Raw genomic sequence first — 26,792 nt, forward strand, 5'->3', positions numbered from 1 at the left:
CAAGATGAAAATGAAGGAGAGAATTCTAGAAGCAGCAAGAGATAAAGGGACAGTCACCTACAAAGGAGTTCCCAGCAGACTGTCAGCGGATTTTTCAAAAGAGACCTTGCAGGCAAGAAGGGGCTGGAAAGAAGTATTCCAAGTCATGAAATCCAAAGACCTACATCCGAGATTGCTCTATCCGGCAAAGCTTTCATTTAGAATGGAAGGGCAGATAAAGTGCTTCTCAGATAAGGTCAAGTTCAAGGAGTTCATCATCACCAAGCCCTTATTCTATGAAATGTTAAAGGGACTTATCTAAGAAAAAGAAGATAAAAAATATTAACAGTGAAAGGACAGCAAACTCAGTTATTAACAACCACACCTAAAACAAAAGCAAACTAAGCAGACAGCTAAATCAGGAGCAGAACCATAGAAATGGAGATCACATGGAGGGTTAGCAACACGGGGGTGGGAGGAGGAGAAGGGGGGAGAAAGTACAGAGAATAAGTAGCATAGACGGTAGGTAGAAAATAGACAGGGGGAGGACAATAGTAGTATGGGAAATGTAGAAGATAAAGAACTTGAGACACATGGACATGAACTAAAGCAGGGGAATGGGGAGGAGGGGTGTGCAGGGTGGAGGGGAATGAAGGGGGGGAAATGGGACAACCATAATGGCATAATCAAATCAAATAAAAGAATTCACCCAACACTGCCCACTGTTCCCAAAGGGTTTTACTGCTTTACATTATTAAAAAATACAAAATTCCCTACAGCTATGATCATATCAACACATTCATCTTTTTAACATTCTGATTTCCACTAAAATTTTAAACCAAGAAATATTAGGGAAAAGGCAAGTCATTAACTATGTTTAAAGCTATTGCCCGGGTAGAGTCTGACTGTATGGTGTTCTAACTGTGGAATCACAACAATTAGCTGGGAGAACAGATTATGGACACTGTCAAGCTTGGGTTAACCACTGGTTCTGAATGTTACTTGCAGTATTAACTGTTTTACCTGATTTTTCTGAGCCTGTTTTCTCATCTGTAAAAGAAGTATGTTAGCTATGATAGGGAGCTATCTGGGAGACAAACAATACATGAAAACATCTGACACAAAAAAGGTTGGGATTAAGACCTTTAAACATCAGGACTGTGGTGCCCAAATCAGGCAAGATATTAGCAGAAAACAGAGAACACACTCAAACTAGGTTACTTGAGGAAGGTTTAATAAAGGGACTATTTACAAAGACATGGGCAGAGTTCAGGGAAACCAACAAGGAATGATGGAATATTCAGAGCTAGTGAAGGAATTCTCCTTTCTGTCCCTAGATTTGAAGGGGCAAAGAGGAGGAGCTAGAAGCTAGGGAGGGTTGTGTAGTGGGGGTCATGGTCTTTGGTAGAGAGACACAGATAACCCGTGTGACCTGGCAATGAGGAAGGTAGGAGAATAAACTCCCTGACCATCCTTTTCTATTTCTTTTGATCTTGAGGGTGTTACTATGGTAACTGGATCAACACAACCTGAAGTGAGAGGGCAAAAGAGCTTGTTAATGCCATCCACCTGGGTCAGTGGCAACACCTGGGGCTCAGAGGACGTACGGAGTAGTTCTGGAGAATGGAAGATATTCGGCACAACCTCTCCTCCAACATAATTCAAACTGCTAAATTGCTATACACAAAATTTGCACGTATGCTGAAGCTAAAATATTTTATTCTTAGACAGAGAGGAATGGGGAAAGAGGGAGAGAAACACCAATGTATGGATGCCTCTCTGCACCACCGCCCCCGCCCCACTGCCTGGAACCTGGCCCGAAGCCCAGGAATGTGCCCTGACTGGGAATCAAACTGGCGACCCTTTCATTCGGACGCCAGCACAGCCTGGCACTCAGTCCACTGAGCCACACCAGCCAGGGCTAAAGTTCTTTTATTAAAGCAGAATTCTTCTGTCTTGTGTATCTGCTTTGCAGGTGCCTTAAACATATGCCTAGACAGCCTAGAAGGGGTGTCCAACCTTTTGACGTCTCTGGGCCACACTGGAAGAAGAGTTGTCTTAGGCCACACATTAAATATGCTGAGATACGTAATCACGCACACAAAAAATCTCATAACGTTTTAAATAAATTTACGATTTTGTGTTGGGCCATGTTCACAGCCGTCCTGAGCTGCATGCGCAGGGACACCCCTGAGCAGGAAGGCCCTGAGCTCAGCACACGTATGAGGAAGCCTCGGTGGTCTTGACTCCTGAATGCCCACTCTAAGCAGCTCTAAGATTTCTGAGAACTAATTTAGAAGGAACATTAGGGTTTTTCTGCTTAGGTTCTATTTATTAGGAATTTCGGAACTGGATTTTCGTTGACCCAAATATCCTATGGTAGTAAAACTTACAATCCTACTGAATGATAGCAAAGTTTTCAGTTTCTTATCAAAGAGATAAAAGAATGAGGACATCAATTTCACATTGACATTTTTATTAACGCCAACTGCTTTTTTTAATTATTATTTTTTAAAACAATAGCACAAAAATGTTTCAAGGAAGCAGTCTCACAATCTGATGACCTTCTGAAATAGTTAAGCCACACCAAATATGAATTCCTGTTAATAACACAAAAATATTTTTAAAAGAAAAATAAAAGGAAAAGGGAAAAAAAGAAAAGAAAGGAAAAAGCATAGGGACAGAGGAAGGAATGAGATTCAGAGTTAGACCTCACCAGGCTAGGTAGGTGAGGCTGGTTAGTAGGGGACACCGTTGAAGCAAGGAGTGGCGCGCCGTGGCTAGTCTCTGTCGCTGCCTTCACCAGTCACCACTGACATACGCGGGCCCTGTAGCAGTTGCTGCTGACTTCTTACATGCCCCGAATGACCCAGAAGAAGCCAGTGTAGATACTGTCACAAAGAGGTTTCACAGTTGGCCTAAGACAACTAAGACCATTTTCAGCAGAATAACCTGCTTCAGAAAGTTCTGGCTGAAAACCTTTTCATTTCTATTGTCTCACCTATATGCCTTTCAGGGTTTTTAAAAGTCATTTAAAAGGAAAGAAAAAATGTGTATCAGTTTCTCTTATTTAATGTGGCTATAAAAGATGTTTCCTTATTATTTCTTATCTAAGAAGGACACCGGGGATGGGTGCTGGGGGTGGAACTAAGGGGAGGAAAAAACCCAGACCAGGATAGGTCATTTTTTTTTCTTTTTGGTTTCTTCTTCTTCTTTTTTTTTTGGCCAAGGGGTCACACAGAAGGGAAGGCAAAGAGGAAAACTACAATCCTTGGTTTGGATTGAGTTATGCAGGAAAATGTCTTCCTGATCAGTCCCCATGCCAAAAAAAAAAAAAAAAAACCCACTTGGAATTATGCACAAATTCTGCCTACGTTATACCAGCTATCAGCCTGTTGTGTTTAACCGTTCCCTGCAAAGGATGCTACCCGGGCCTTGTAGGCTGCTTGCAGAACCCACTTCACAAAAATCCTCCTCACCCAGAAGCCTCTAGTTTCCTTTCCATAGGTTATAAAAACAGAACATCTGTCATTAACAGGAGAGTGTTAAATACTTTTAACCACTGACAAGGCTTCAGGAAGTTTCACAGTTTCATTATGCTCTATTTTTATTACTATCATATTTACATTTTTATTATTATGTTCTTTTTTTTTTTTTTTTTTTTTTGCTGAATTGCTGACTTTCCTTTTTCAATAGATTTTAATTCTGGAGTGTGAGCAGGAACCAGTTAACTACATTCATTGTCCAACCCCCACTGGTTTGAAAGAAGACTCCAAATTCTTGGTATATGAATCAGCTGTTCGGTAGCTCCACCTTATCCCTGCAGCGAAGCAGCAGAACCGCAGTACGCCGTGCTCAGGGCTCACGCTGTGGGTGGCGAGGCCTTTCGCTGAAGGAGGTACTGGTGGATGCTCTCAGCATCTCGCTTTAGCCAAGCAGCATTTAGCAGGACATTTTCACAACACTGCTGGATGGTACGCTCAGCTGAAGGAGCTGGGTGACTCTCGAAGAAAGCCTAGTGTAAAACAATTCAGAATGTAGGATCACTACTAGCAACAGTGAGAGGCTAGTATCACAGGTCATGAAAAAACACCTGACAATTTAGTACTGCGACTCCCAGATGACAAGAAAAGCCGCAGGTCCTTGAACCTGCCTACAAGAATTCTCCCCTAAGTATTATATGCTTAAAACCTAATCAAAAGTTAACAGGAGAGACAAAACTTACAACCTTCTTTTAGTCTCATTGACCATTGGTTAATCTAGGCTTTGGAATAAGGCTTAGGGCTTGAATCTAGGCTCGATCACGTACTAGCCTATGACGTTCAATTCACTGCTCTAAGTCTGTTTTCTCACCTCTGAGGAAACATTCAGCCCCGAAGATTGAAGGGACAACCCATATAAGCCATCAGTGTGATACTCGGCACAGAGCACTCAGGACTCAACGGGTTCTGGCTGCTCCAAAAAAAGATTTGTAGGGGATGAGAAAACCAAGGAGTTTACATTGCCACTACACCCTAGTAATCTCATACTCCACTGACTCACATTTTTTATACAACTGCCTCTGATTCTATTATAATTTATTACTGATTCAAGATTGAATTCATTTTCTAATGAAGTCTATCTGGTTTCATAGAAACCAAAGCCAGCTCTTAAATATCAGCCAGCAAAAGGATGGGGTCTTTCCTTTGAACTAGTAGTTACTAAAAGAGAGAATGACTAATTCATCAGATTAAGCCTAGACCTTTTAAAAAATCCATAACCTTATTTTCATAGACGACAAAGGCTCCTGCTCTGAGGCTCCTTATCATGATTTGGCTTCTTAGGGCCCAAGTAAGATGCAATTTACTTTTGTAATACCACCACCATTTACACAAGAGAAACCTGGGAATTATCCTTGACTTTCCCCCTGAGCTCCTAGACATGTTTACAACACGGAGAAGCCACTCAGTAAATATTTGTTGAATTAAAGATTAACAAAATCAGGCCTAAATCTCGTTCATTATTTTACCTCTTCCAAGCTACTATACCATTCTTGCTTGGAGGGTTAGCTTCCCCACACCTTCTCTTCCCCCTCCTTTCAAACTATTCTCCACACCGCAGCCTGGCCAAAATGTTTATAATACAAATCAGATCAAGTCACTCTTCTGTTTGTAAGTCTTCAAGGCCTTTTCATTCTCTGGAAAAGTTTCATATGGCCTATGAAGTCCTCCATGGTCTGGCTTCTACCTACCTGTCTTACCAGCCTCGGCCTGGCCACTGCCCTCCCCTCCAAACCCATCACATGCAGCTCTCCTTCGGAGCACTTGTCTTTACAAATAAGCTGTTTCCATAACACAGTGCACAACGCTGAATGAAGGCAAAGGTCAAGTCGTTCACTGTTTTCTTTCACTGTTTTCTTAAGGTCTGAAATCTTAAAATCTTATTCCTGCCAATGGCTCAGAGAGTGAATCAGGTGTGGAATTTCCAAATCCACACCTGATAACCTCCTTGCCTTCCAAAAGGTGAAGGTGAAAACTACACTTTATATATAAATACTTCACAATTAAATGCAAGGGAAGGCTTAAAGTTAAGATTTTCCTAATCAGTGTAGCTTTCTCCCCCACATGCTGAACTTTATCACTAGACTGACTATTAACCTTTTAAAGGTTAAGAGGGAGAATTCCTACATAATCACCTACATAGGTTATTAGAAAGGGAAAAAGAACTAGTATCAAGGACCTGCTCTGTTCCAGCCCTGCTATGTTACTTAATCTAAGTAACAATCTTATCACCCCATTTTTCAGATAAGAGACAAACTCAGGGGTTAAAAAACTTGAAGTAAAACAGCCAATGCAGAGCAGGGCTTCACACCCAGGTCGACTGATTCCAAGTTCCACATTCTTTGAACCATATTTCAACTCCCTCAAAGGTGATTCCAACTCTAAATTCTTCAGGCATTAAAGAATCAACCTAAGCTGTCTTTCTCTAAGCCAAGGGGGAAAAAAAGAGAGAGAGAGAGAGACACTAAAGTACATTACCCCAACACGCTATGATCACAGGTTGGTTAGTGGTTTTGTTTACTAGATTGAAAAGTGAAACGTTAACAGTACTTTCCTTACCTTAACCTCTCCAGCCATTTTATCAACTGCAAATCCCTCAACTGATAGCTGAAAAACAATGGTTTCAACAGTAAGTGCAACTAAAAGAGGCTTGAAACAAACTTCAGTCACCCTAAAAACGAGTTATTCTGTTCGGTCCTAACCAGTTTATTCTAGAGGGGGCAGGATAAGTGATGGAGAAGTACTTTAACTAGGCTATTAAGGAAACTCTGAAAGAACAATGACCATAACCTATGGGTCCAGTGAAGTATGAATGTCTCTCAATTATGTCCATGACAAGCAAGCTACTCAAAATAAAAACCTTCACATACCTTTATTAGTCTGGATATTAAGAATCCTCCCTGGTATCGATTATAAAGTTCTTCCCAGTTGTCCTTTATAAATTTCCATGCAGCCTTCCTTCCATGCTTGCTGCCTCCAGCCACTCCACCAATTACGGATACAGTGTCCTGTGGACGTACCTCTTCCTAAAAATAGAAAGAGAACTGAAAGTCTCTGCATCCAAAAGATCTTCTGGCGCCACAAAGGGCGAATGTTGTTGAGGTGCCCAAGTAATTGCATTGAAGATACTCATGCCCTGTTTTAGGAATAACTGGCACCAGAAGCTTCCCACAAAGGGGACGTTTATCCCAAAGATCGGCCAAAATGAGAATAGGGCATTGAGATAGGTACAGACAGGCTGCTCAACAGACACTTGCTTGGGCTTCTTCTACAGGGTAAGAAAGGGAAGAGGCAGAAAGCAGGCACAGGGGTAGTCAGCTTTCCAGCTCCTTTCCTCTCGTAGCTATTCTGACTCTCACCACCAGAGGAAGACACAGAGGTCAGTAACAAAAGCTCATTCCAGTTTTCCTTGACCACCAATTTTCGACTGATGTGCTATAAGAATTTTCAAAACATGAAATACCTGACTATTTAGTCAGGGGCAATGACCTCTTCTCCCTTAGATTTATTCTGTCAAATAAAAAAATGACAACAGTCAACACAACAATAGCCATTCATGTGAATGAATCAAAATTATACCTTTTTCTTCCCAGATTGGCAAAAAATGTATTTTTGGTGTCCCACAATAGTTAAGTAATTAGTTTATGTGTGCCGTGAGATGAATGAGGCTGAAAATCACTGTCCTAGACTGAGGGGAAGCCTTACTCTATGGTTAAGGCAAATCAAGGAGATGCTCAAAGACACTCGCCATGGATCAGTGGGTAGCAATTCCCTCTGGAAGCAGTTTACATTGTAACTTACTGAAAGTGCAAACGTGAGGACTTTTTGAATCAATTCAGGTGAAGGAGTAGCCCCAAGAACTCTTTCAATTCTGTTTTTCTCTTCCTGCATATCTGCTTGTTTATGAAGCTAGAGGGAAAAAACAAAGACAGAGAGTTAACTCTCCCCTGGAGGTTACACATATGCTTATACAAGCTTAGTACCCACTGCGCTGAAACTTGCACTCTACATTCTCATTGACTAAGATTGCAGGGTATGAAATGAACGTAAGAATACTTTTCAAGGTGTTTGGCACTAACTCCCTCATATGTCATTTTAGTAAGTCACTACATTTAAGTGCTTTCTGTATGAATGGCTTGTCCTCAGTCTACATCAAGTACAGTTTACATCAAGATCTTCATTGTCAGCCCTGGCTGGTGTAACTCAGTGGATTGAGCGCGGGCCTGCGAACCACAGGATCGCGGTTCGATTCCCAGTCAGGGCACATGCCTGGGTTGCAGGCCAGTTCCCAGCAGGGGACTCACGAGAGGCAACCATGCATTGATGTTTCTCTCCTCTTCCCCTCTAAAGATAAATAAATAAATAAATCTTTAAAAAAAAAAGATCTTCATTGTCAAATTCTTTATATCACTGGTGTCTGACTAATGCTCTACATTATATGAATAAACTTATCATTACCAATCCACTCACAGTCATCAATATTATTTACAATAGTGGAAAACACACAAAATGAATTATTGAAAATAACATTTTAAGAATGTTTGATGACATAAATGTGTTCTTGATATAGTAACTGAAAAAAGGAAATAAAGCAAAATTCTTCTAAATAAAAAAAATTTAATGTTAAGGGGAAAAATCTCTGAAAACACACCAAAATGTTAACATTAATTAATAATGCCTTCTGATCAGTGACATCATGCATCATTACATTTTTATTGTTTTAAATTATTTTTAGAGAGAGGGCAAGCGAAGGAGTAAGAAAAGGGGAGAGACATTGATTGGTTTCCTCCTGTACATGTGTCAACCGGGGACTAGACCCGCAACCCAGGCATGTGCCCTGACTGGGAACTGAACCAGAACCTTTCGCTTTGCAGGGTGATGCCCAAACAACTGAGCCATACTGGTGAGAGCTTTCATTACATGTTAAAACTGCAGTTAGCAGCCCTGGCTGGTGTAGCTCAGTGGATGGAGCGTGGGCCTGCAAACCAGAGAATCGTGGTTCAATTCCCAGTCAGGGTACATGCCTGGGTTGCAGGCCAGTTCCCAGCAGGGGATGCATGAGAGGCAACCATACATTGATATTTCTCTCCCCTTCTTCCCTTTCCCTCTAAAGATAAATAAATAAAATATTAAAGAAAAACTGCAGTTAGCAGTATATGCTGAATGCAGAAGAAAACAGAAGCAAAAAGAAAAAAAACTCAAGTTACTACTCTATGTCCTTTATCAAATCAAAAATAAGATCACATTATAAGTGCTATTTTTGTGACCTGATATTTTAAAATTAGAGGTAAGTTTTATTTTCTTCCTTCTGGTTTCCTAGTCTTTAAATCATTTATAGTTAATATACAAAATCTTTTTTCATATCAGAAAGACATTATATATTTTTAAAAATTGGAACCATAAATGTATACGCGATACCTCTCCAAGACAATTTACAGCCTCTCTCAATCATTTCGCCCTCTGAAGATCTGGCACTGACCAGGGTCTGGAGACCCCATCACAGCAACTAGTTTCCTCCTCCTTTCCTCTGGACTCTCCTGAGCAGCAGTGTGGTAAAGTAGGTAGGAGTCTGGAGACCTGGGTTCTAGTCCCCATTTGCCTCTAACTAGCTGTGTGATCTTGACTAAGTCCTTACTTAACCTTTCCTGGTCTCAGTTTCCTCATCTGTAAAATGAGTGGGGTAGACAGATGATTTCTCTAGGTACTAGAGTACTAGATGCTTTCAGGAAGCATTTTTTCCTCCTGTTACTCTAGACCAGTAGATGGCACCATAACACTCATTTCGAACATACTTCGAATTAAAGTTACTTTTTATCCTGCCTCATGTTTCCTAAATTACGAACAAAAACAATCCTCCTCATCTCTCAATTGTTTTTTTTTAAGAACTCTGATTTTGTTTTCATGAGAGCTCTTTCCATAGTAAAGGGGAATTACTGTGAGCTCCCTTGTGTTAACCAGATGCAAATTCTCATCAAATACACATACATACTAACATAAATTCTTAAAAGAATGCCATGACATGAAAATGTCAAGGTATCTGTCATGACAGATAAAGACATCGCTTGTTCCATGGTATTAGGACTTTCAAACAGGTCACTGCCATTATAAATACATGGAAAGTTTAGCCTATATATATATTTTTAAGCCAGAGTTTAATTATATGCCAACCACCCTGGGAAAACTACAGAGGCTATGCAATCAGGTGAATTAATTTCTTGTCCATTCACAGGAGGCACTGGCATGGTTCAAACCCTTGAGATACCTGATCATCTATCTCTTTTCTAAGCACAGAAACAAACCTTTGTTTAAAATGGGCAGAACCCCAAGTAAGTTTACTCTGAAGAGGAAAATTTTAAGAACATGAGTAATCAAAATTAATGAACATTCCAGTGTTAAGACTGAAGATACAGCCCTGACTGGTGTGGCTCAGTGGATTAAACGCCAACCTGCAAACCAAAAAGTCATCTGTTCAATTCCCAGTCAGGGTATATGCCTGGATTGCCGGGCAGTTCCCCAGTTGGGGACATTCAAGAGGCAACCAATCAATGTATCTCTCACACAATGTTTTTCTCCTTTACTTTCTCTCTCCCTTCCCCACTCTCTAGAAAAAAAAGACTGAAGATACATAAACTTGTAAGTAGAAATAAGAAGCAAAAAAAATTGGATTATCTTTTATATTATACTGGAGGTATACATGAACAGGCATTATATGAGGTCTGTCCAGAAAGTATCCATCCACATCCCATGAAAAGTAGAGACAATGAAGAAAATACAAGATATAAGAAACAAGAAACAGCCCTGGCTGGTGTAGCTCAGTGGATTGAGTGCGGGCCTGCGAACCAGAGAATCGTGGTTCAATTCCCAGTCAGGGCACATGCCTGGGTTGCAGGCCAGTTCCCAGCAGGAGACTCATGAGAGGCAACCATACACTGATATTTCTCTCCCTCTCTCCTTCCCCTCCCCTCTAAAGATAAATAAATTTAAAATCTCAAAAAAAAGATACAAGAAACATTGTACATAGGACAATGATGCCTCAGTCCCTTTCAACACAGGCACCTCGGGAGCTCATATAGTTCTCCTAGCACCTCTTCCACTGTTCAGAATACTCTGCAAAATCCTGTTGGAATCGCCATCAGCTGCCCATCGTGTTTTCCTCAACCTCACTGATGGTCTGAAATGTCTTCCCTTTCAAAGGTGATCTTAGTTTTCAGAAAAGCCAAGAGTCACAGAATGCTAAATCTGGGCTGTAGCAGGGCTCAGTCACCTGGGTGATTTGATGTTTCATAAAAATGCTACAAGAGACGTGATGCAAGAGCAGGAGTGATGCTGTCATGATGAAGCTGTCAATCACGAGTTGCCCACAGCTATGGCCATTTTCATATTGCCATCTCTTAACCCAGAACATCAAGGTAGTACTCCTTATTAACTGTTTGGCCTGCAGGGCGTACTGGTGATGGATGACACCTTCTCAATCGAACAACACATTAACATGGTCTTGATCTTGCTGCGACTTTGCTGTGCCTTCTTCGGGGGAGGAGACAGGCAACTTCCACTGGGATGACCGGCTCTTCGTTTCCAGATCATAGCTATGGACCCACGATTCACTTCCAGTTATCCTTCTTGAGGAATATGATTTATTGGTAGAGGTTTGAATCAAGGCATTAGCAACAGTCATTAACAAAATGATGTTCATTTTGTTATGGTAGCAGAAGCTGCAGAAGGAATTTTGCCATGATACATTTCATGCCAAGATCCTGTGTCAAAATCTTGGACACACTAGGTTTTAGAATCTCCAGGTTAGTTTCTAGTTCTCACACTGTCAGTCAATGACCTCTTTGATTACAGCCCGTACATGGTCAACATTCTCGGGTGTTCAGCTTGTTGTAGGCCTTCCAGAACAGGGATTACTTTCAACAGATTCTCGACCATCTTTGAAGCGTTTGCGCCACATTTTTATTTGCACTGTGCTCATTGCATTGTCCCCGAAAGCTTTCTGAATCATTTGAATAGCTTCCGCAGATGAACAGTATGTGTTCAAGCTTAATGCAAAACATGCAAAATGTCTTGCTCAGTCCTTTTGAATGCGATGGCCACAAGGTACACATACTCACTCAACATCTACTGCCCCACTCATTAGTATAGTGAAGCCATCATTGTTCACGCATGTGCATTCCAGTCCATTCTCCTTGGCTGCCAGGTTACATGGATGTCACACAAACTATTCTCATTATATTAACAATGGACAGGCTTTTTCTGGCAGACCACGTATATTTTTCCCATAGTTTTTTAATATTTGGTATCTGAAATACACATACCAGCATATATTTCTTTTGCCAGGACTTTTTTAACCTCAGAAAGCTCATACTGTGTTAATCCAAGCTGAAAAGCAGAAAATCAGGCCCTCTCCAACTTTACATACCTTCATCATAACATCTAAGGCAGCACCGTCACCGTGCTTCAGGACCGTCAGGTAGACCTGTAAGGGAATACAGGGACAAGAAAGAAGGAACCTGATTAAATGTATCTTGTTCCAAATATTCTAGTGTTAAGACAAGACAGAAAGCAAGTTAAAAAAATTGTAAAAGCTACATGGAGATGCTACATACAAACTGCGCCAAGGAGCCAAGAGCCCGCATGAACCAGAAAGGCAGACGGCGTGTTTAAGTAGCAGAGCACACCAGCTTTCTCAAGGGAATGTGCACTGACAATCCCCTTTTAGCACCGTGATGCGGACAAGTGAGAAGCTGTCTACAAACCACTTACATGGAATACATTAAAACAGGGTCTAACATGATTTTGGGGTCAGTACTTAGGTCATTTTTAGTTACTATTAAATACATTCCACACTACACAGAACAATGCAGTCACCTAAAAATCAAGGTAATTCACTACGAAAACCTACAGGACTTCTCAGATCAGCGGAGAGAATCTGTTTCCCTTCCACATGGTCCTTAAACCGACGGCGGGCTTCTTCTAACGTTGCCTTATGTCCTGCTTTTCCTAGTTTGCCCAGGACCAAGCCCCTCAGGAGTGCATCTAGATGACCTGATTGAGAAGAGAGATACACAGAACTACTTAAAAAGCCTATTTTTACAAACATGCCCCCTAGATATCTTAGAATTGTGTTATACCACATCTGCAATCTAAAATAAACAGAATCAATTACCTTAGTACTTGAAAGAATACCTGATTTAAATTTATCAAATATTAAGAGTGAAATGAAGTGCTAAACAGACTAGACAAGGAAATAAATTGCTGACTTTGTCGATATCCACAAATTCTGACTGTCTAAATTTAAATGTTCATTCCATTTAGGTAATTAGACTGTCTAGGTAATGAGTCCATAATTAAGGATTATTTGTGAAAGAACAGGCTTAGATCATGCAATTTTAATGCAAGATTCAGAGAAAGTTCACATACAGAATTAATAAACTATATATAATAAACTGAAATCTTAGATCATTAAAATAAAAATCTGACAGATCTTTTACTCCAAAGATACGCAAATAGCCAATAAGCACATAAAAGATACTCGATATCACTGGTCAGCAGGGGAATACAAATCAAAACCACAATGAGGCATCACTTCCCACCCAACAGGATGGCTAGCTGGCATAAAGAAAAGGACAGACAATAACAAGTGTTGACAAGCATGTGCAGAAGTCAGAACCCTCATACACTGCTGGTGGGAATGGAAAACTGTGGCTACTGTGAAAAACAATCTGGCAAGTCCTAGAAAGGTTAAACACAGAGTTACCATAGGACCCAGCAATCCCACTCTTAAGTATATACTCAAGAGAAATGAAAGTATATGTCCATGTAAAAACTTGTATACAAATGATCGTAGCAACATTCATAATGGTCAAAAAGTAGAAATACTCCAACATCTATCAAATGATGACTAGACAAACAAAATGTGGCACTGTTTATCCATACAATTGGATATTATTTCAGCTATAAAAAATAATGAAGTTATATATGAAGCATGAATGAACCTTGAAAACATGCCAGGTGAAAGAAGCCAGACACAAGTGGCCACAAAGGGTATGGCTCCATTTACGTGGAATGTCTGGAATAGGCAAATCCATGAGATAAGCCCTGACTGATGTGGCTCAGTGGGGTGGACATCGTCCTGCAAAGCGAAAGGCTACCAGTTCGATCCTAGGTCAGGGCACATGCCTGGGCTGAGGGCCAGGTTTGAGAGGTAACTTACTGATATGCTTCTCTTGCACATCGATGGTTCTCTCCTTCTCTCCCTCCCTTCCCCTCTCTTTAAAGTAAATAAACAAAATCTTAAAAAACATAAGCTAGAAAGCACATTAGTGGATTGCCTGGGACTGGGGTCACCAGAGAATGGGGAGTGACTGCCAATTGGTATAAAGTTTCTTTTTTTTCTTTTAAATTATTTTATTGTTTAATTATACTTGTCTGCATTTACCCCCTGCCACTCCACCCTTACCCTAGCCAAACCCACATATGGAGTTTCTTTTGAGGGTAAAGAAATTGTTCTGGAATCAGATGGTGGTAAAAGTTGTGCAACCTTCTGAACATAGTAAAAAACACTGAACGGAATTTTTAAAGGGTGCATGCATTTTATGGTATATCTGTTATATCTCCAAAAAAATTACACTAACACACAAATCCGATGGATATGCAATAGTACAGTGGCCAAATAAGCTGTGGTATATTTGTGCTCACTCTGGCAGCACATACACTAAAACTGTAACAATACAGAGATGATTAGCATGGGCCGTGCATAAAAATAACATGCAAATTTGTGAAGCATTCCATATTTTTGAATGTTCTAAAATGTCAAGGCAGTTGCTTCCGTTTAACTGTGAAGAAGTAAAAATTTTATCATTTTGCACTAAAAAAAAAGTTGTGGTATATTCATGCAATGAAATACTACAAGGCAATAAAAAGGAATGAATAACCTGGATCATATGGAGTGACAGAAGCCAGATATAAGAACAGAATAAATATGCCCTGGCTGGTGTGGCTCAGTGGACTGAATGCTGGCCTGCAAACCAAAGGGTTGCTGGTTTGATTTCCAGTCAGGGCACATGCAGGGGTCGTGGGCCAGGTCCCTGGTCAGGGTATGTGTGCGAGAGGCAACCACACATTGATGTTTCTCTCTCTCTTTTTCCCTTCCCTTCCCCCTCTCTAAAAATAAAATTTTAAAAGTATTTTTAAAGGAACAGAATAAATATGCTTCCATTTATACAAAATTCTAGAAGAGACAATATTAATTGAAGGTAAAGAAGTCCAAATAGTGTTTGCCTCCCAACACTGGTCAGGAGGAAATACTACTCTTAGTTATTAGTAGATGGTAGGAAATAATTGTATCGATAGCCCTGAAGTCACCATTCTCAACCTTCTCTCACAGAGGAGAGAACACATGTGGGAGGCTAAATAACTTCCTAATTGAGAAAACTGGCCCTTGTGTCTCACAACACCTGTATAAGTAGTATATGAAGTATTTATGGCAATAATAAATAAAATAATCCAAATTCCCTGTAGCTTCTCTTGACTATAAATGGGCCGTTAGAACTCATAAAGGACTTTTATGTCCACCGTTTGTTTATGCACAAATTGTATTTGGCAATGAATACACACAACATAACCAGCACTGTTTCTATGTTGGTGACCCATGTAAATTCACAAGTAGGCATAAAAGCCCTAAGTCTTAAATTCTAGCTAGCTGAATACATAGTAACATCTAACAGATGCAAAGATGATGCCACTGCTATTGTTAACCACAGGTGAGTAAAAAAGGACCAATTTCTGGTCAGTGCTTTCCCCAGTCAGTACATCCATTACCTTCTCCGGGTTTGGGGTCCCAGCCGAGTCTCTCCCCTATGGGTGAAAAGATATCTTTCACAAACTCCTGGATTTCCTCATAGAAGTCTGTGTGGGACAAGAGAGTTGAGAGAATCCCCAGGTTACAGCTCAGGTCGCTCCATACAGTATAATTGGGCTCATTCACAAAAGCCTCCATGACTTTTAGAACCTCTACAGTGCTAATGATTCCAGCTCGAGCCTGGGATAGGAAAAAATATACATTAATCTAGTCTTCAAACAAAAACAAAACAAAAAAACACAAGCATACATTCTTGGCATTATCTACTGCTAGTTAGTCATCTCTCTGGTTTAAAGGAAATGAGTCTATGTAAGCTCAGAACATTAGACCTTTGTAGAATAAAAACCCTATATGACAGCATTCCTTATTTACTTTTTTTGCTGTTTATAAAAAAGCCACTTAAAATATGCTAACATTCTACAAATTTGGAAGGAATTTTAAAAAATAAAGAAAATAATTAACTTTCTATTTCTATTCAGTTTCAGGGGCCTTGGCTTTGTTTTTTGAAACAAAACAAATTTTCTTTTGAAAATTTTCATACTTTTAGAAAGTTTCAAAATTATTTGGGGCTTTGGTTTTTGACAGAGGCTCTTTCAAAACTGGGTCTGCAAACTGTGTCAACTTGAGCCTGTCCTTTACTAAAAGAACACATACTGGGAAGGCACTACCCATTCAGAGGCCTTTCAGAATTAGCTAAGAGAGTTAGGAAAAAGAACTTCTGTTACAGCAGCCAACTGCTGTAACAAACACACCACTCTCCTGGGACAGGTCTCTTTCAGCACTGAGATCAGCAGATGGGAGGTTTTGTGCATCAACACTAATCTGTGTTTATACAAAGGAGGAATCCAAGACCAGTTACTACAGACGGGAGGGAAAACTTCAAGTCCAATTTAAAGGAACACTAGGAGGATCTGACAGTCTTATCACAGTCAAAGACATCTAGAAATTATCTAACCCACATTGGTGTCATAAAAATAATGCTACCAACTGCTGTTTTAAATCTCCTCTGGACCAAAACCAAATATAAACAGAATTCTAAACCCAATGGGCTAGTATACTTGAGTAATAATGGAATGTTCAAGAATTGTAGACCTTCCCAGCAGAGTACAACCACTATTTTAGAAAAATATAAATCACTCTGAATCAATTAAGTATTTTTTTAAAATCACATCAGCAGGGAAGTGTCTTCAAGGCTCATACTGGTTTCTATCGAAAAGAATTTCTGTGATACAAAGGGTAGTTTAAGTACAGTTGTAAAAAGCTGGCTTAGGAGTAGTGAAATGGGGTATGTTTCTAGTAAATTATGTAGGTTCAGGAAGAACTACAAGTATATTCTTCTAATTGCTTTTGCTTGGACACTCCAAGAAAAACAAAATCCCTTAATCAACAAAATCCATCATACTACTTGAGAGAGGCTCACCAAGGAGAAGAGGTCATTCTGTAATCCAAGTCGATCCACAGGGGGCAGAGAAAGGTCACGAATGCCCGGTAATAAGCTCTCCAGCATGGCCAAGCTATACTGGGTCCGATAAAACCCAACCGTTCCCAGGTTTAACTGAAAAGATATCCAGTAGGCATTATTAAAACAGTTGCATTTACTTTTTAAGTCAATCTTTTGTAGGTGTGAAAGGAGCTTTGGCTTTAGTCTATCTGGATGAAAACAAAGATCACATATACCAAGAGACGGGTTAAAATGAAACAACACATAAAGACAGAAATCAGTTATCAAAAATGAATACAGAGGCAAAAGAAACAGAAACTTGACATGGCAGGGGCCTGAGTGAGGGACAGTAGGAAGAACATGACAAGGACAGGAGAAGTAATATGGGCAAGTTTCTACTTCTAACCTCAGTAGATTGTTTTACAGAAAACATTTACTATATGTAAAAACACTCAGACAATCTCTGAGGAAGACTAAGCCTTTACAAACATTGATCTATTGAGCCCAGAGCCTCAAAAAGAATTACATGGACTTACAAGACAGTTCATATGATTTTTGAAGGGAGATTATCACGGACCCATTTTCTTTGATTGCCAACAATCAAAAATTTGTATGTAAATACATTTGTGATAGTATTTACACACAAAATATTGTAATGGTAAGTAATAGTATAAGATACAAATATTTTACTATTTACATATAAATAGTAAACATCATCTCACAATTCTAAAATGATTTATTTTACTGATTACCTTTATTTTTTACTGTAGGAATAATGCCTTTATTTACCTAGATACAATCATATTATACATCACTTTTCCTCTAAGAAAATGTTCATATTGCTATTTAATTTTTCAGATTATAATTTCAAATGGAAATACAGTATTCCAGTATTTAATTTTTTAATACAGTGCATTTAAAAAATTAAAACAAGCCCTAGCTGGTGTAGTTCAGTGGATAGAGTGCTGGCCTGTGAACCCAAGGGTCATGGGTTCAGTTTCCGGTCAGGGCACATGCCTGGGTGACGGACTGGGTCCCCAGCTGGGGGCACTCGAGAGGAAGCCAACTGATGTTTCTCTAGCACACTGGTGTTTCTTTCCCTCTCCTTCTCCCTCCCTTCCCCGGTTTCTGAAAATAAATAAAATCTTTAAGAAAAAATTAAAACAGAAGGAGAAATGGCTCTTTACAGAAAAGCACAAAAGTCCAGCCAATGTGTAATTCCTATTAAGAAGGTATTAACAGGGAGAAAAGTTTGTAGTAGATACTTTCATTATGAAAAGTACAGAGTGCAGCATAATGAAAAAATAATATTTACCAACTGCTGTTTTTGTAAAATTGTTTTAAAACACCAGCGAAAGGAATTTCACATTTCAGTGACACAAACTGGTTATTATACGTCTGCTCTCACTTGATTATAGTCGTACACATATGATGACAACACATCATTTGAAGTCAACATGTCATTACAATGACAGGATGGTTTGAAACTGTGAGCCTGCAAGTGTTCTGGCTAATGTGACTTTACACGTGGTTGACTGTTTCTTTCTCTTTTATCCTATCCCGTGTAACTGCTTATCTACCACTCTCTTACCTGACATAAAGGCAAATATGGAGACAATACTATTTGAAAACTGGCCCTAAATTTCACACAGAAAAGTTTAGAAATGTTTTTCTTTGCCACATCCTACTCTAAACTGAAGCAGAATTTAGAACTAGCCATCAAATGCATAAAAGAAGTGAGAGAAGTAAATCAATTTAGATAAGATAAAAATGGCCATGCCATTTCTGGACTCACCTTCACCCACTGGTCTGGTTTGACATTCTTCAAAACCACATTCATCTCTGGCTTGTCCATTAGAATTTTCAGTTTGGCATGGTTGGGATCTTCGCTAGTAGAGATTGTGATAGGGACCATCCACTGGGGACAGTCTTCTCCTTAAATGAGAGAAGAACAAATAGAAAACTTGAAAAATAATTTCTCACTGTAAAAATTATAAAGTAAGGTTGAGAGACAGAACTGGTATTCTATGCATGGGCTTGAGTCTAACTATCAAGCCAACAGCTCATTTTGTTTTTTAACAAAAAATAAATAAAAATTTTTTTATCCTCATCCAAGCACATGCTGAGAGAGGGAGGGAGACAGAGGGAGAGGGAGAATGAGAGGGAGAAAGAGAGGGAGAGGAGAGAGAGAAACATCAATGTGAGAGAAAAATATCAGTCAGTTGCCTCTCGTACATGCCCCAACTGGAGATGGAAGCCAAAACCTAGGCAGGTGCCCTGATGGAAATTGAACCTACAACCTTTCAATTTATTAGACAATGCTCCAACCAACTGGACTACACTAGCCACGGCAATTGCTCATTTTTAATGGTCTAAGAACTCTTTCAGTTGACCTGAATAATACTGGTGAAAAGGAAGAGAGAATAAAATCACAACAGTCCAATAAAACCAACAGTTTACTGACTTACAGTATAACAAGTACAGCGGCTTTCATTTAACTGCCATTTTCCCTTTACAGAGCAATACAGACAGCAACGACTTTAATGTTTTAAACAAATTGTGAGTGGGTGAAAGCCCTCACATAGCATTTAAAAACAAATCCTAAGGTGCAGTCTTTAACAAGTATAGATGCTACTGCAACACTAGAGGTTGGTTTTCATTTCTGACAGATGGTATACACACTGGGAGCTGCTGGGTCTCATCATGAACAAGCAACATCTAAAGGCAAAAGGGAAAGGAGATGCGTACACTCTCTTAGGTATCAGACAACAAAATTGACTTTGCATTAAGATGCCAAACAAAAGAGAGTCACTACCTAGTAGTACATTAAAGGAAATACATATTTTTAAAGATTTTATTTATTTAGTTTTAGAGGGGGAAAGGAGGCAGAAAGAGGGAGAAAAACATCAATGTGGGGTTACCTCTCGAGCACCCCCAACTGGGGACCTGGCCTGAAACCCAGGCACATGCCCTGACTGGTGACACTTTGGTTTGCAGGCTGGTGCCCAATCAACTGAGCCACAACAGCCAGGGCTAAAGGAAGTATTTTAATAAGTTATATAGCTTAATGCTACCAAGCTAAGCCACAAATTAAAATTTCCTCTTCATACGTGAATATTTCAGGTTTTAACATTGCCTATATTGGTCACGGAGTATTAGAAAAACCTGCAAAACCTGTCAGTGCTACAATGCACATTGGAGGTATAAGGCAGAAAATGGCAACTGTGACATTTAGGGATTTATTTGGGTAACATACCTGTCACCTAACTTATCAGGCATATTTATTAAAAGAGTAATTCTTTTTTTTTAAAGATTTTATTTATTTATTTATTTTTAGAGGGGAAGGAGAAAGGGAGAGAAACATCAATGTATGGTTGCCTTTTTGCATCCCCTGCTGGTAGTTAGCCTGCAAGGAACCGGCCTGCAACCCAGATATGTGCCCTGACTGGGAATCGAACCACGATCGCCTGGTTCGCAGGCCCGTGCTCAATCCACTGAGCTATGCCAGCCAGGGCTTAAAAGAGTAATTCTTAATGCTAAGGAAGGTTTTAAGAGTGGAAGGCTGTACCTCTTAACATTAGCAGGGCACATCACATTTTGGTGGGTGAAACATGAAAATGCACTGGTGATCCTAATATACAGGTCCCCCTGTTGAGACCTGCTGTCTTATTTATTTATTTAAAGATTTTATTTATTTATTTTAGAGAGGGAGAAAAAGAGGGAGAGAAACACTGATTGTTTGCCTCTCGCAGTCCCCCAACTGGGGACCTGGTCTGCAACCCAAGCATGTGCCCTGACTGGGAATCGAACTAGTAACCCTTTGGTTCGCAGGCCAGTGCTCAATCAACTGAGCCACACCAGCCAGAGCAACACTTTATTTTTTGATTTTTCAATTAATCTTTAATTTTCTAGGTAAAAGAGTCTAATGATATGCAGAAATATTGGGGGGAAAAAGCAGAGGAATCCAACTATTTTGTTCGAATTCCTATACTTCAGCTTATTAGAGAATTAACTCAAGGTGACTTTGAGCAATTTAATCTACCTATGCCTCAGCTCCCTCATTTGTAAAGTGGAAATAATCTTATCTACCTAACAGGGTTGCTGAGAGTATAAAATAAGGGTCAGTTATAGTGCTTAGCACATAATAATACATCTAAATAATCACTGGGCTTTGTTTGTTTACTTACTTACTATGCCCAAGAACTTAAAAAAATAATTAGCCACCCAGACAAATATGTATCAAGTCTCCTTTTAGGGATTAAGGCTACAGACATCACTTCTTAGGTGTTCCTACCCTGTATACACAGGAACTCGGAATTTCAAAAATCTGAGAACATAACAACATTACAAATTCTTCATGAATCTTCTTTCTTGATTTTCTGGATTTCATTTTTATTCTAATATCACTTCCTTGTTTTTATTTAATTATAAAGATGGATAATTATTTCCTATTAGTTAGGACACTACTGGTATGATATCCAAACACATTGACTTGCTGCCACTTACAGCCATTTGCTTACCGTCATATAGTCCACTGGCACAGAACTTCCTCTGGGACAACTTGAGTAATCTGTCATCTTCTACCTAAAGAAGCAAAACAAAGGGCATTGTAGTATAAATTTTTTTTCTTTTTTGGAGAGAGCAAGATTTCTGTGACAAAGGAGAAGGTAAAATCAGTGTAATCAAACGTCTCATGAGCACATAAAATGCAATGGTGATAAAGATGATGATGCTAGAGAATAGTGAAAATTCACTATTTCTTATTTAGGCTTCAAAATAACAATAGTCTAAATAAAAGATCAAGTTCTATGTAATATGAGCCCTGAGAAAGTATATGTACCAGATAAGAACTCTGAGGATTCAAGTTTTCAAAGGGATACATCACAAGATAATATGACAGCAAGTTATTTTACATTAGCATGTGTACTCAATATTCAGAATTCAAATTTTTAGAATGATTAATAAACATGAAGGAAGCACACACCTTGTTTTCCAAGGAGGAGCTTTGCAATGAAACAAAAAAGTGGGAGGAAAAAAACTGCAAAAAAAGAAAAAGCCAGGCGCAACAAAGACAAGTACATATTTTTTAACATACTTCAACGAAGTGCAGTCATTTGTTTCATTTATCATTAGTTACTACACCCTAGAACATTTATTTACTTATTTTTAAAGATTTTATTTATGTATATTTAGAGAGAGGGGAAGGTAGGGAGAAAGAGGGGAAGAGAAACATCGATGTGTGGTTGCCTCTCACGCACCCCGCTATGGGGACTTGGCTTGCAACACAGGCACATGCCCTAACTGGGAATTGAACCAGCGACCCTTTGGTTTGCAGGCTGGCACTCAATCTGCTGAGCTGCACTAGCCAGGGCTTACACCTGAGAACATTTTAAATAACACAGGATATAACTAATTTAATACCACCTAAATCAAAGGTAAATTGGGCCAATGACCTTTATGGCTAAACTGACTACTAAAGACAGAATTGAAAAACTAAAAAATTTGAAATAGAAAGCAACAGCCACTTGGATGCGATAGAGAAACAACTAATGAAATTAAATAATACATCACTGATTAGTTATTACCATATTGATTTCCCTGAAAAAGTTGAAAAGTGACCTTTAAAGCACTTTTATTCAGAAATAAAGCAAAAATATTTAAATTTAGGAAATACAAAAGTGAGAAATCAATCGTCATCAAAATATTTCAGTGGCTTGAGCACTGGCCAGCAAACCAAAGGGTAGCCAGTTCAATTCCTAGTCAGGGCACATGCCTGAGTTGCAGGCCAGGTCCCTGGCGGGGGACACATGAGAGACAACCACACACTGATGTTCCTCTCCCTCTCTTTCTTCTGCCCCTCCCCTCTATCTGAAAATAAATAATTAAAATCTTAAAAAAAATAATCAAAATAACCCTGGCTGGCCCTGGCTGGTGTGGCTCAGTGGATTGAGCGCGGGCCTGCGAACCACACGATGGCGGTTCGATTCCCGGTCGGGGCACGTGCCTGGGTTGCGGGCCGGTTCCCGGCGGGGGACTCACGGGAGGCGGCCATGCATCGATATTTCTCTCCCTCTCTCCTTCCCTTCCCCTCTAAGGATAAATAAATAAAATTAAAAAAAAAATAACCCTGGCTGATGTGGCTCTGGATTGAGCGCCATCCTGTGAAGCAAAGTGTTGCGGGTTGGATTCCCAGTCAAGGCACACACCTGGGTTGCAAACCAGGTCCCCAGTAGGGGACCTGCGAGAGACAACCACACATTGATGTTTCTGTCCTTCTCTTCCTCCCTTCCCCTCTCTCTAAAAATAAATAAATAAAATCTTTTAAAAAATAATCAAAATATTTTGTTACAGATCTCTATGTTTAAACGAATTAAGAGTCATAGAGAGGGTTTTTATTATAATAAAAAAGGAGAATGAATTTGGCTATGCTTATAGTGAAAACAAAAAACAACAAAAGTAAATAAATCTTTGAATATAGTTTGATATAAAGTTAATTGAATCTCAATAATATTGGGAGGAAGTAGAATATTAAGAGGCCTCTGTTCTCTGTGTTCTGCTTGAAAAAAAAGGCCTAATAGCTTTTTGTGTAATTATTAAATAGTTTAATAGTTTTGAGGTGTCCATAGTTTTTGAGGGAATAAAATCCCCATAGGTGAAAGGAACAATTATCTTTGTATGCTATTAATTCTTAAAACAGTAAGATAAAATGAAAACTACTTGTCTATATAGAATGTCAACGTCAAGTATGATCAGGTAACTCTTATGAAAGACTAGTTCAAAATGGAGAAAGAAGACTGGAAAGAAACAGAATGGTCATAGTGGTCAGTCACTAAATGTACTGATACTCTTTTTCCACCAAATGTGACTGACTGCACTCCCTGAACTGCCTTTTCGAATGTCTGCTGCAGTCTGGCAGAGAGGTCCTCCAATGTGTGTACTTCAATATAAAATACAATCGTGCTTAGGCGTAAGGTATGGCTTTGGAAGGTTAACTTACACTGTAATGTCCCATGTGAATTTGGGTGCATTTTGACAGCACAGGGCTGGTTTAAATGTCACCCAGAATTCTTAAAGTACAGAAAAGTGAATCTGATACCACTGACTGAATTCCATTTAATACAACATCAGACAAATTGAGGGACTTTTTATAAGTTTACCTGTTCTGCTTCCACATAAATGAGGGGAAATCCCATTTGTTTGGTCCAGGTATTCATCACTGCAGCTATAGGTTTACCACTAGCACTTTCTAAACTTTCCCAGAGATCCTCTAGGAGATAAACGCAAACAATGAAAATATAAATATTTACATCTTTATTTTCCTAAAACAAACAAGCAAGCAAATAAACAGATTTTATATAACTCTTGATACTGTGTTGCTGACCAACTCTTTGGTTCTTTCACATTCAGGAAACAATCAGTTGGCAAATGTCCTCCTTGCCTCCCAGTAAGTTAACTTTTTACAAAAACTGGTCTTATAGTCTAAGATGTAATTAATTGTTCCAATTCATTAAAAATTACAATAAACAAAAGACAAACAAGGTGGGTCTGAACAAGAGCAAACAGAAACCAACAAATGGAAACATATTCAAGATCACTGCTAAACAATCATTCACTAACATAAAGTCATTATACCATCACTAACAGAGACATGAAAAGCTGAAGACAGAGGATACATGCGTGGGAGTAGTGGGCAATGAGGCTATAAAAGTAGGCAGGGCCGAGCTGCTACAGACCTGTATGGCTTACAAAGAGGTACTGACTTTATCGTGAAGGAAATGTGGCACCCCAAGTATTTTAATCAGTAGGGTGATGCATTCAGATATTCACTTAAGAAAAAAACCCTTGCTAGCCTCAGAATGAGAGATGAAACTGAAGAGAGTGGGGGAGGTAAGCAGTGAGTTAAGAGGCAACTGCAGAGTTCCGTGAAGAGATCATGAAGGCATGAATTCAGGTAAACACAGTCAGAAGAGAAAGAGGAGAGGACACTGTATAAAAATGAAGGATGATAACTCAAGTGTATCTGAACTGCCAATTATCTTTCATAAACCAGAAAACAAACCAAAACTAGTTACATGGTAGGCCCTGCTTTCAAATGTGGCCTATGAACTTGCAGCAGTGGCTTCGCTTGAGGCTTCAGGCCTCATCCTAGACCTACTGAATTAGAAACATTTTAATAGACCCCATGTGACTGTATGTCCATAACAGTTTAAGAAGCATGAGGGCATAATCAATAAAATATTTTAAAAATAAGCACAAGGTTATTTCCTCATATACTATATACAGATATACCTTGGAGATATTGCAGGTTCTGTTCCAGACCACCACAATAAAGCAAATATCTCAATAAGGTGGAGTCACAAATTTATTGTTTATTGTTTAAGCATATAAAATGTTTAAAATATACTATAAAGTGTGAAATAGCATTATGTCTAAAAATGTACACACCTCAGTTAAAAAATACTTTATTGCTAAAAATATTAGCCAGCACCTGAGCCTATTCGTAAAATGGCACTGACAGACCTGCTCAATGCAGCGCTGCTGTAAACCTCCAACTTGTAAAAAACGCAGTGTCTGTGAAACGCAGAAACAAGGTATGCCTGGCCAGGAATGCCAAGGACTCACAGAACTTGTAAGAGCACATTTTTCTATAGCCCTTGTTTAAGGGACAAAATGTCTACTTCATAAACTAAATTGGAAATTTATGGGGGGAGGGGTACTTAGGAGATACTGTATTTTTAAATCACAGGTCACAAACAGAACAGCCTATGGCCAGGACTCCGAACTTGTCATTCTATTAGAAACTAATGACATTACATACATCTTGTTTTTTTAAAACTATTTCTGTTCACTAAAAGAACTTAAAACAATGACTCTGGCTCTTTTTCATATCCAATTCATTCTTTTGACTACAATAGTGAATAAACTACAGCACATCATATGCTAAAAATTTTAAGACTTGACTTTATTGAAACTCTGCAGTTCCACAGTTCACTTCTAAAAATAGTTAACTTGCAGCTATTTTAATGGCCAATAATTAATTTAGGGCCATAAAACCAACAAATCACCAAAAAGAACAAGCTCCGGTGTAACAAACAGAACTGTCAGACTCTTTAGGTGGCGAAACACGGAGCCATGGAAAGCAGATGACGGCAGGATGACAAAAAGGATAATGGGCCCGATTTAACAAATGGCATCAAATAAGTCAACTTTATTTCCCATCCATCACAAAGAAAATTAAACAGAAAAAAATGAAATGTCCCCCTCTCCATACCATGCCAACCCCTTCCATTTCTATCCCAAGCTATTAAAGATTACCTGTGGCAGCATTCTTCTGCTGGAACTTGGTTAAATACATGTTCATTCCTTTCTTAAAGTCCTGAGAAAACACAAGTTTTTAAATCCAGGAGGGTCAGACCTCAGAATTTATAGTACATTTACATATTAATACTCAAATGTTACTTTACTCAAATTCTTCAGTATCAGAGTAACTAAAATACATGTCTGCTACCTTTAAGAATGCATACTGTGCCTTCTACTTTTAAGTTTTATACCAGCCTTCTGCTCACTCCCAAACATATCTGTACATCATTCATCTAAGAGATCACACAAGTCAATATTAAAAAGAGAATAAAGCCCTGGCTGGTGTAGCTCAGTGGATTGAGCGTGAGCCTGCGAACCAAACAACCACAGTTCAATTCCCAGTCAGGGCACATGCCTGGGTTGCAGGCCAGTTCCCAGCAGAGGATGCACCAGAGGCAACCATATATTGATGCTTCTCTCCCTCTCTCCTTCCCTTCCCCTCTAAAGATAAATAAATAAAATCTTTAAAAAAAAAGAATAAAGATAAGCCAGAGCACTGTAATATTTTTTAGATTGTAGAAAAAATTACTCAGGAACTTAATTTAAATAAAATCTGACAATCTTCCATGCAAAATTTTATGATTTTTACCATAAAAGAATGGAAGACTTAAAA

The 26,792-nt window shown here is 39.2% G+C and overlaps 1 protein-coding gene and 1 non-coding gene across 2 annotated transcripts in view; one reads left to right on the forward strand and one right to left on the reverse strand.

Moving 5' to 3' along the window:
* Nucleotides 1-3,166: 3,166 nt before the first annotated feature.
* Nucleotides 3,167-26,792, reverse strand: part of NPEPPS (aminopeptidase puromycin sensitive) — a 68,250-nt gene continuing 44,624 nt past the window's right edge. Inside the window, exons 12-23 of the mRNA XM_037033185.1 lie at nt 26,135-26,195; nt 23,977-24,086; nt 21,340-21,403; nt 18,615-18,754; nt 16,799-16,933; nt 15,339-15,558; nt 12,421-12,563; nt 11,938-11,994; nt 7,320-7,427; nt 6,389-6,544; nt 6,078-6,125; nt 3,167-3,994 (exon numbers count right to left, since the gene is read on the reverse strand). Of these exons, the coding sequence (XP_036889080.1) occupies nt 3,842-3,994; nt 6,078-6,125; nt 6,389-6,544; nt 7,320-7,427; nt 11,938-11,994; nt 12,421-12,563; nt 15,339-15,558; nt 16,799-16,933; nt 18,615-18,754; nt 21,340-21,403; nt 23,977-24,086; nt 26,135-26,195 (1,395 nt within the window). The 3' untranslated portion in view covers nt 3,167-3,841. The remainder of the gene's footprint in view (nt 3,995-6,077; nt 6,126-6,388; nt 6,545-7,319; nt 7,428-11,937; nt 11,995-12,420; nt 12,564-15,338; nt 15,559-16,798; nt 16,934-18,614; nt 18,755-21,339; nt 21,404-23,976; nt 24,087-26,134; nt 26,196-26,792) is intronic.
* LOC118978236 (U6 spliceosomal RNA) lies at nt 14,209-14,315 on the forward strand. The gene has a single exon (XR_005064663.1). It is a non-coding gene; the product is annotated as a U6 spliceosomal RNA (small nuclear RNA).

This window comes from Sturnira hondurensis, unplaced genomic scaffold, assembly GCF_014824575.4.
Source record: "Sturnira hondurensis isolate 20B ecotype Veracruz unplaced genomic scaffold, ASM1482457v3 Scaffold0021632, whole genome shotgun sequence".
Classification (NCBI taxonomy): domain Eukaryota; kingdom Metazoa; phylum Chordata; class Mammalia; order Chiroptera; family Phyllostomidae; genus Sturnira; species Sturnira hondurensis.